Source organism: Nanorana parkeri, unplaced genomic scaffold (genome assembly GCF_000935625.1).
Source record: "Nanorana parkeri isolate BGI_ZX_2015 unplaced genomic scaffold, ASM93562v1 scaffold418, whole genome shotgun sequence".
NCBI classification, from domain to species: Eukaryota; Metazoa; Chordata; class Amphibia; order Anura; family Dicroglossidae; genus Nanorana; species Nanorana parkeri.
In genome coordinates, this window is record NW_017306686.1 from 28402 (window position 1) to 39285 (window position 10884).

General features: G+C 48.0%; 1 protein-coding gene across 1 annotated transcript in view; it reads left to right on the top strand.

Annotated features, from left to right (window-relative positions):
- ST6GALNAC5 (ST6 N-acetylgalactosaminide alpha-2,6-sialyltransferase 5) overlaps positions 1 to 10884 on the top strand; it is a 42658-nt gene that overhangs the window by 21683 nt on the left and 10091 nt on the right. Inside the window, exons 2-5 of the mRNA XM_018559859.1 lie at positions 850 to 939; positions 1205 to 1331; positions 1755 to 2164; positions 9848 to 9955. Of these exons, the coding sequence (XP_018415361.1) occupies positions 850 to 939; positions 1205 to 1331; positions 1755 to 2164; positions 9848 to 9955 (735 nt within the window). The remainder of the gene's footprint in view (positions 1 to 849; positions 940 to 1204; positions 1332 to 1754; positions 2165 to 9847; positions 9956 to 10884) is intronic.

Genomic DNA, 10884 nt, shown 5'->3' on the forward strand with positions numbered 1-10884 from the left:
GACACACCCCTACCATACCCCCAGTTATATATAGGCAATGGACACACCCCTGCCATGCCCCTAGTTATATATAGGCATGTACACACCCCTGCCATGCCCCCAATTTTTTTGTAGGCAATGGACACACCCCTGCCATGCCACTAAGTATATATAGCCAATGCACACACCCCTACCTATATATAGGCAATGGACACACCCCTACCACGCCCCTAGTTATATATAGGCAATGGACACACTCCTACCTATATATAGGCAACGGACACACCCCTACCACGACCCTAGTTATATATAGGCAATGGACACCACCCTACCACACCCCCAGTTATATATAGGCAATGGACACACCCCTGCCACACCTCCAGTTATATATAGGCAATGGACACACCCCTACCACGCCCCTAGTTATATATAGGCAATGGACACACCCCTACCACGCCCCTAGTTATATATAGGCAATGGACACAACCCTACCACACCCACAGTTATATATAGGCAATGGACACACCCCTACCACGCCCCTAGTTATATAAAGGCAATGGACACACCCCTGCCACGACCCCAGTTATGGGCACCATTATGAATTTATATGTCAAAAATGATTTCTTTATATGTAACCCAGAATTGTCTTTTTTCACCATTACTTTTCCTTTATACTGGATTTTCCAAATAGCAAACATGATAATGATGAAGGTTTAACAATTGTAGTAGTTAAAGAAGAACTCTGGGCATATTAAAAAAAATCCACCCTGGCAGTACCCCCGCACTGCAAGAGTTAAGTACTCATTTTGGTCTAGGGTGTAAAATAAAAAAGATATACTCACCTGATCCTCAGTCCCACTGGGCTTCTAGATCGGTCTCCACAGCCTCCCCGGGCTCCAGCAGTTTATGGACCCTTGACATCATCGCGGCTAATGCAGCAGCATTGAACATGAGGATCAGGTGAGTATACTGTATCCTCTTTATTTTAGCCCCTTAGACCAAAATGAGCAGTTAACCCTTGTAGTGCTGGGGTAGCCTGCAAGAGTTAATTTTTACATTTCCTGGAATAGGTCTTTAAAGAAAAACTCCTGGACTTTGAGAAGTTAACCCTTACAGTGGGGCTACCCCAGCACTGGAAGTGTTTGTTTTAGTCTGAGGGCTAAAATAAAGTAGATATACTTACCTGATCCTCAGTCCCACCTGGCTGTTAGACTACTCCCCGCAGCCTCCTCTCACAGGCTGCGGCTGTCTATGGACCTGTGACGTCATCACGTCTAATGCAGTTGGACATTTCACCACCAGAGTGGAGGGCGAGAGAGGTGAGCAGTCACGGCGGCAGGACTGACAATCAGGTGAGTATATCAGCTTTATTTGCACCCCTCTAGACCAAGATTAGCACCCAACCCTTGCAGCGCTGGGGTAGACCCACTGCAAGGGTTAATTTTGCCATTTCCTGCAGTTCTTCCTTAAGAAAATAACAGAAAATATTTGTTCACAATGTTTCTCTTGTTGAATCTCTTTTCTATGAAGCGGTTCTATTGATTTAGGATTACTGGAAGTGAACGGGAAATCTCGCCTCATTAATAACAATGTTAGCGCATTAAGCTGCATGTGGCTGCTAAACGCACCTTAAGGGACGCACAGAATGTTTAAAGAGATATAAAAAGCTTTCTTTCTTTCTTTCTTCTTATCCAGCTTTGAAATACGAGAGTTTACGGCGCCCGCTTTACGGCTGGCGATAAGTTTTTTAACGGCTGCCACATTTCTCTCTGCAGCCCCTGAAAATGCGCTGCCAGAGTTGCGCGCTGGTGACCAGCTCCGGGCATCTGCTGGGAAGTAAACTGGGAAATAAGATCGACCAGACGGAGTGCGTGATACGGATGAATGATGCCCCCACGCGGGGCTACGGGCAGGACGTCGGCAACAAAACCAGCCTGAGAGTGATTGCGCACTCCAGCATCCAGCGGATACTGAGGAGTCGCAACGAACTGCTGAACATGAGCCAGGGCACCGTCTTCGTCTTCTGGGGCCCCAGCAGCTACATGCGGAGGGACGGCAAGGGGCTGGTGTTCAATAACCTGCAGCTCATCAACAAGATATTACCTCGACTGAAAGTGCACACCATCACCCGCCACAAGATGCTGCAATTCGATGAACTTTTCAAGAAGGAGACGGGAAAAGACAGGTGGGAATTTGTTTGTAAATAAGGATTGGCGTGGACCCGCGACAGGGTCATCAAAATAAATGATGTTCGTACCGTGTTTCCCCCGAAAATAAGACACTGTCTTATTTTCTTTTTTGCACCAAAAAAGACACTAGGTCTTATTTTTGGGGGATGTCTTACTTGGCTGGGGGAGGACTGCGGCCGGCGGGCGTGTGGGCGGGGCGGGAGCTGCGGCCGGTCTTTACATTTAAAATTCAGTTTATGTGCAGCTACCCCGAAAAGTAAGACCTAGCGGATTTCTGTAATATAAACTGGGTCTTATTTTCGGGGTAGTTCTTATATTACAGAAATCACTGAAGATAACGCTAGGTCTTATTTTCGGGGTAGGTCTTACTTTCAGGGAAACACGGTATGTGTATGTGAGTCCCGATGGGGGGGATGGATCGTGCTCGGTGTAATGATAGCCTGGAGGGCTTGGAGACCTAAGGGGGCTGTGTAGCGGTTTTGTAGATCTTATTGATTAGGATCAGGGGCAAGATGAATGTTTTAAAGGGTAATTCTACTTTCCCGGGCAATTTGGGAAGATGGAAATACCCCCACCAATCTGCCCCCTCCGCTGCTGCTCTTACCTGTCCATGATCACTCCTTCCCCTCCGCAGATCAGACTAGGGTTGCCACCTTTTCTTCAAGCGAAACCCAAACACTCTAACGACACGTGGACATTTTTGGGGGAGAATGAGTCGCGGGTTATTCATATGTAAATACCACAATTGAGACTATTTTCAGTGGGGGGCCAGTAGCCCCTATATTAATTTGCGTTGCCCCTGTCTGCCTGACATCTTGAGTTCGGGTTTCTGCTGCCATGAAACCCGGACACAGCATTCAAAAACCGAACTGTCCGGGTCAATCCTGGACAGGTGGCAACCCTAGATCAGACAGAAGTCAACTGTAGATCAAGTGCACCCGTCAATGAATTCTGAACGGTCTCATAGGTGTGATGGTCAGTAGTCCATAAACATTTGGTCATTTGGTGTGAATCTAATATATTGCGTATTAATAACACGCAGTCTTCTAACCAGCCAGCAGGTGGCACTGTAGTCTTCTTTTTACATTGGAAGCATTGTGTTGCTTTCAGCTCTGCTGGAAGAACTTTGCTAAAGACTCGTAAACACCACAATGCATGCGATATCACATGCTACAACACAACGCACAGTAACACATATGTGCATCGCCACTCATTTTTAATTGCACGCTAATGCACATATACATTGCAGTATAGCACACCATAATGCACACATGTGAATCCTCCATGCATTACAATGCACTGCATCATACAGAATAGGGCAGGTGCTGGTTTCTGTGAGCTGTGGGCCTATTCAAATTGCATGAGATGCCCTAAAGCTGAGCTCCAGCCTCACCTTGTGTCTTGCTTACTTTGATTTCCCTGCACTCTCTGAGTTTCTCACAGTGTGCATTGAAAGTTGCTGCAAGCTAAATAAAGCCTGCCTCATTTTTTGGCTGGGGAACATCCAGCATCACCTAGTTCTTCCGCCCCAGCACCCGCCCCCAGCCTGACTGTCCCTGGCCTGGCTCATTAATTCATTGGATTCTTTTGGCCATGGAGGCTCAGAATGCCATGTGGACTATACAACTCCAGCTTTAAAGTGACCCTGTCATTAAAATAAAATTGGGCATAGACATATCCCTGCAAAAGAAGAAATCAAATACTTCCCTCCCCCTGCTGCCGAATCCCGCTCTGATAAAGGGGACTTGTTCCCCGAAATTGGATGAGAAGCCCACTTCCGGGAGTAGTGATCTCCTGTGCTCCAATGGTTCCTCCTAGTGACCTCCAAACAGGACGCAGCACTGAGGTGAAGGTTGGCGGTAGGAATCAATGACCGCGGGGTAAACAGAAGAGTGACAGGGGTAAAAATCAGGGCTGGGGAATGAACTAGAGGGGTAGAGGGAGGTTTATAGGTAAATGTGGGTAATGCAAAACACACACTTTACGGCAGGAGTAAGCAAAGGCCACCAGCTGTGATCCAACTACAAATCCCATGAGGCATTGCAAGACTGACAGCCACAGGCATAACTCCCAGAGGCAGATGCATGGTGGGATATGTAGTTTTACCACCACAGCTGGAGGGCCGGAGTTTGCCTGCCCCTGCTTTAAGTATTCACGCCACCCACTGCTGATATCACAGTGTATGCTATGAAGACTCCATGCTGTGCTCTTGAGCTACTATAGTTTAGAGCAGAGGTAGGCAACCTCGGCACTCCAGCTTTGGTCAGACTACATATCCCATCATGCATCTGGGATTCAAGCCCGTGGCTGTCAAATGCTTGCAATGCCTCATGGGACTTGTAGTTCCACAACAGCTGGAGTGCCGAGGTTGCGATGAGACGTCTGCATCTGTGCAGAGGAATGATAAAATAGAATAATCAGGATTGGATGCTTGCTTCCACCACAGGTTCTCTTTAGCTCCATGTAGTACAGCGAGCACCATGTTGGCGGCCTTTGTAGCGTGCCTGCAATGGAACCGGGAACGTTCCGCGCCCAGTGCGAGTGCAGCTACAGAGGCTAGAAGTCCCCTTGAAGGAAAAATAAATGCATCATGATCAGCCGCAACATGGCGGAATCAAATCGTATTCCATCCACAGCGCCGGCATCCGAAACAAATACTTCTCCACGTACAATCTGCAGATTCAGGAGATAGCTGCGATCACGTCGGGTGAGATGGAAGGAAAACCGCAGGCGACGCAGGACATATTCCGCGACGGCCACATAATCGTCGCAAATAGTTAATTTATATTTGAACAGAAGAAATCTCGGGGAAAAACAATCACAATTATTATAGAAAAGATCATTAGTGAATACCTCGGGGGATGGAAGATTATAAATTAGAAAGGAGCATTTGCGTTAATTGCAGTTAAATGTGAAAATAGCGGCGGATCGAGGATTAGGAAAGGGGGGCGTCACGCTAAACCCAACACTTAAAGGGGAACGGGACCTTTATATAAGAGCCAAGAACAAGAAATGTCATATATGGTGGCTGCATTAGATTTCCTTATTTCCCTTTATTTTCACCTGGTGATCCTGCCAGTAACACACTTCCTGTTCTGGGGGAGGGGGGCAACGCTCACTTACCGTACTGTATCTATGGAGGATCTGGGGTGCCACCCTAGGACAGGACTACAGAAGACCTCTAGCTTCCCTCTTCTCCATCAGTGGCGGCCCAGTGCCGCCGCTGCGCATGCATTATGACGTCTGTGGTGTGACGTCATCACTAGACATGTGCACACGGATTCGGACGAACCTGCAAATCAACGAAAATCAGTTGATTCGGCGGCTCGTCCAAAATCCGAATGAACAAATGTATTATATGCCGGATTATACGAAAACTATATTCGGGTATACATAAATTAGTTTGCAGAACACGCCAGCGGCCATATTGGCCGCCGGCATGTTCTGTGCATGCCCGTCGCCATCTTGAAGGCGGAGTGTATGATGTCACATGACGGTGACATCACTCACTGCACGAGCAATGGCCATATCACCCGCCGGCGCGCCACCATGGCAGCACCTGCTCGAACATGCGGGTGCCGCCATCTTGGTGTATACCAAGATATACTCCAAAATGGCCGAAGCTCATTTTTTGGATTTGGAGTCTCATTGCCGCTGAATCCGAAAAACAACATAAAAATTTTTTTCCTTTGACAAAGCGAATGAAAATGATTTTCGTTTTAATTTGTTTCGTCTGAAAACAATTTTTTTTGTTTTGCACATGTCTAGTGATCACGCATGCGCGGTGCTGTACTTCATTGCCGGCGGCCATCTTGGTGGTGGACGCCGGCATAGAGAGGAGGTGATATTGACCCGGCGGGATCAGATATGGGGCCGGGTCCCCATCTCTCGCTCTCTCATGACGCTGTCCATGACCATGTGCCCGACTTTTAAGAGGAGGGGTGACACCAAAACGACTTTACACTATCCAAAGCTATCCATAAACGCAGAACTCTGGCCAAAAATAGCAAGATAAAAAACAGCCCAATAAAGGGTTAAATAACGAGATGTTGCCACAATATTCACCTTCAGTGCACAGATTTTCCTTGCAATACTTTTTTTCTGCCACTAGATGTCCTCAGTCTGACAGCCAGTAATATTCAACATACAGGTCTTCCTGGACCCACCCACCAGCCTGTGACTGGACAGGGAAAGGAGAAGCAGAACAGTGATGAGCCCACCTTTCCATCACTCTGCTGTCACCTACTATCAGCACTCTTCTTGAACTGATTGGTTCATTGTGCGGCTTCCTCTTGCATTCCATCCATGCTGTACAGGGACTGTAAGAGGCCTATACCAGGTCGCATGCAGGTACTTACACTGCTTGCATTGAAAAAACACATTTAATGATGAGTTATTGATCACAGAGCTGCATTCATTTGCGTCTTTCATACCTGCCTAAAGCTCGGCTTTAACTACTGCAATCGATGTGCTACAAATGAAAACAGTGAATTGTGTCAGTAACAAGGATATATAATGGCTGCCCCCGGGTGAAGAAGGAAAGGTGGGTGCTTCCAGTGCAGTGCAGCGTATTGGGAAATTAGATTTATGAAGACCTTCCTTGGCTAAATAATTGGCCCCCGTGCGTCCTCGTCATCATTGGCTGTTTATAAATGAGCCGGGCCGGGGCTACGCGAGCCTCTTATTACCAGCTGATGGCGGCGGCCGTACAACAGAATGGAACGTTTCTTGTTGCATACAATGGATCCATCAGCAACCCGTAGAGTCATAATGGAACAAGACAGGTAATAAATACTCCTCGCCTCCTCCTTACATTGCATTACTTTGTATAATAAGACCTTAAAGTAAACCTGTCATGACAGTCCTATTAATAAACCGTGAATGTGTCTTTACAAGAGGCTCCTACATCGACCTCCATGTACCTTTAGAGGTGACATTGAGTCTGCCTTCCCTGGCCCCTCCCCTTTATGAACATGCTTAAATAAAACCTTTCTGTTTTCATTATATACTTTATTTTAAAGCCAGTGATGTCATAGCTGGTGGGAGGGGCCGGGTTGGTGCTCTACATAGCTTGCTGAAAATATCACAGGACCCTGCCTCAGTACTCTCAAGAGCACTCAGCCCAGATGCAAGCAGAGTGGAGGAGTTATGCAAATATCGAAATGTCTTGACGGGTGGGTGTCGGTCTGGAGGTGTGGGCTTTCCTGGGTGGGCTGTATTTGCATGCGGACCATGCTAGGTAATGTCCACAAGAGATGCTGAGCCTCCATGATTCAAAGAGTTCAAGAGCCCTCAGCACTGATGCAAGCAGTGGGCTTAGGTTTGCATGTGCTGTGTCCGGGTTTCAGGTCAGCTGGCACAAGATGTCATGATGCCAGGTGGACAGGGACAACCACGAGGTTCTGATCCAACTTGAGTGTATAGAGGAGGGACGGGGCATGGAGGGACGCTGGAACTCGGGGAGCACGGAGGTGTCTGAAACACAGGGTGCAGATAAGTCTTGAAGGGCACAAGACTTATCTCTCTCCTCATTCTCTCTCCTCACTCGTTCTCTTCTGGCTGTCTCTCCTCGCTCTCTCTCCTGGCTGTCTCTTCTTGCTCTCTCTCCTGGTTGTCTCTCCTCACCCTCTACCCTGGCTGTCTCTTCTTGCTCTCTCTCCTGGTTGTCTCTCCTCACTCTCTTCCCTGGCTGTCTCTCCTCTCTCTGTTGGCTCTCTCCTCTCTCTCTCCTGGCTGTCTCTCCTTGCTCTCTCTCTGCCCTGGCTGTCTCTCCTCGCTCTCTGCCCTGGCTGTCTCTCCTCGCTCTCTCCCCTGGTTGTTTCTCCTCGGTCTCTCCTGGCTGTCTCTTCTTGCTCTCTCTCCTGGCTGTCTCTTCTTGCTCTCTCTCCTGGCTGTCTCTTCTCACGCTCTCTCTCTCTCCTGGCTGTCTCTCCTCGATCTCTCTCTTGGCTGTCTCTCCTCACTTGTTCTCTCTTGGTTGTCTCTCCTCACTCTCTCCTTGCTCTCTGCCCTGGCTGTCTCTCCTGGCTGTCTCTTTTTGCTCTCTCTCCTGTCTGTCTCTTCTCACGCTCTCTCTTCTGGCTGCCTCTACTCGCTCTCTCTCCTGACTGTCTCTCCTCTCACTCTCTCCTGGTTGTCTCTCCTCGCTCTCTCTCCTGGCTGTCTCTCCTCATTCTCTCTCCTGGCTATCTCCTCTCTCTCTCCTGACTGTCTCGCCTGGCTGTCTCTCTCCTGTCTCTCCTCTCACTCTCTCCTGGCTGTCGCTCTCTCTCCTGGCTGTCTCTCCTGGCTCACTCATCGCTCTCTCTCCTAGCTCTCTCTCCTGTCTGTCTCTCTCTCGCTCTCCTGGCTGTCGCTCTCTCTCCTGGCTGTCTCTCTCTCTCCTGGCTGTCTCATCGCTCTCTCTCCTGGCTGTCTCTCTCCTGGCTATGTGTCAGTTGTCACTGCAGTATGGTTGCCTTGTCTTCTGGCGGCCATTGGCAGCTCCCTTTACCTGCAGTGATCCTGTCATTCCTCCGCCCGGCACAATCCATACCCAGAATGTGGACTTCAGTCTGCTCAGTAATGGGCTCCGGATCCCTCTCATGCGCTGTAATTACAGTGCTCAAGCCATTAGGTAATTCATGCTTTTTGGAGATGGACTCTGTGTTTTTCGGTCAGTCCCTGTAATTTGGATGGTGATGGGAGAGGCAGGCCACTATCTAGTGTATTAGTGTTATTAGGAGAAGAGCATCGGATTGCAGGTACGTGTCCAATCCTCCCTCCGTCCATCCGTCCAGCCAGCCGAGCAGTGAGACCGTGCCATGTCCGAGCTCCCTATCTGCTAGAACAGGTTCAGTGCTGCAGCTTCATTGCTTTGTAATCTGAGGCAACATGTCAATCTGAGTCCTGTTACATCACTTTATTGTGTCAATAGTTTTGGAGAATAGTAAGAAAATAGATCTGTCATTGGTGTTTTTTTTTTGTCTCATTTCCCCTTACTTCCTGCCCCAGAGACACAACAGGAAGTGACAGCAAATTTCTCCCATCTTAGTTGTTATCAGAAGAATTATTCCCATTGAAAGCTACTCCTGTCCTGGTGACAATGTTACATTTTTGGATGATTCCTATCACCAGGACACATATAGAGGGTGAATCTCGTCTATAGAACCTAATAGGGACTCTAAACCTTCCCTACTTTATCTGCAACAAATAGTTTTGGCTTCTGATTCATTTTAAGAGCTTGTGGCATCCAGACTTAATACAATATAACAATGACGGAGATGTGCTCTGCTGAAAAAATGCCAGTTTCCTGGTTGCCATGCTGATGCAATGGCTTCATTATTAAAATGGAGATCTGCAATGGCGGCTCCTTTATTCCTCTCATGACTGGTTTATCAGAAAATTAGATGGGGTTGGGGAGCTGGTCATGTGACTGGCCTCTCCTCCAATCACCGAGTTCTCCCTGCTGCTTTAAGCAGAGCGAACTCTGAAGGACACCGCCACTCTCCACACCGCGACCTGCATTATATGAATGGGTCGTAAGATGCAGGCCATTCTTTATTATACATGCGCCTATTATACTTCATTATAAAAAAACAACCTGAAATTAGGACTGTGCCCCCCACAAGTTCAGCTGTGTCTCTGTAGTAATCCGTGTGACCAATAGGAAGTAATGTGTGTCTATTATTTCCTTCCAGGAAGATCTCGAATACTTGGCTCAGCACCGGATGGTTCACCATGTCCATCGCATTAGAACTCTGCAATACCATTAATGTGTACGGGATGGTCCCTCCAGATTTCTGCAGGTAATACTCCGATCTGGGAAGCTCTTTTCACAACCCCTTCTCTTCCCTGTGTGTGGAGTTTAGGCTCATGTACTGAGGATAGAAGATTTAGGTGACACGGAGCTGCCAAACCAAAAACCAGTTATGTATAATAATGCTAATAAAGTGGAATCCAAAAATATGTGGGAGGACCTAGTGATGTCATCACTGGGTCTCTGTGCTAGTACAATAATTTTTAGAGTTTGGATTTTTTTGGGGGGGTGGGGCTGTTGCTCAGTTTTTTGTAGAAGACTTCAGTTCTACTTTCAATAAATTATTTACTTTTACTTACAACCAGTCTTATAAGCACCTGCATCTTGATATCGGCTTCCACTAGTACTATGCATGTGCGTATACAGGAGGTGATGGGATATCCCGGATTCTATAGGAGATCAATGGAAACCTTCCAACGGGGACATCTGTTCTGGAGTGGTTTGCGACCCGTCCCGTAAAATATGGGATCGTCCTGGATTTCAGGCTAAATGCTGCACACTGTGTTCATTCAGTGAGGGACGCAGTTTGTCCCGTATTTTTGTGCACGAAGCACACAGGCTACTCCTGCCACCTAGCGTCCTTGGCTGGTAGAACGCATGCGACCCATGCCACCTTCCATTCTTGGTGGCTAGAACACAGACAAAGGGCATTCATGCACCAGCAGTGGAGACATTCCCCTCGGACTCTGATGGATAGGAGGCTCCTGATGTGAAAGGGTCTTCTGTGTGAAGGGGGTCTCCTGATGTTAAGAGGTGGTTCCTGGTGTGAAGGAGGAGCTTTGATATGAAGGAGGAGCTTTGATATGAAGGGGGATCCTGATGTGAAAGGTGCTCCTGAAAGAAAGGGGGGCTCCTGGTGTACAGAGGGGTCCTGATGTTGAAGGGGGTCTTCTGTGTATAAGGGGTCTTCTGGGGGGG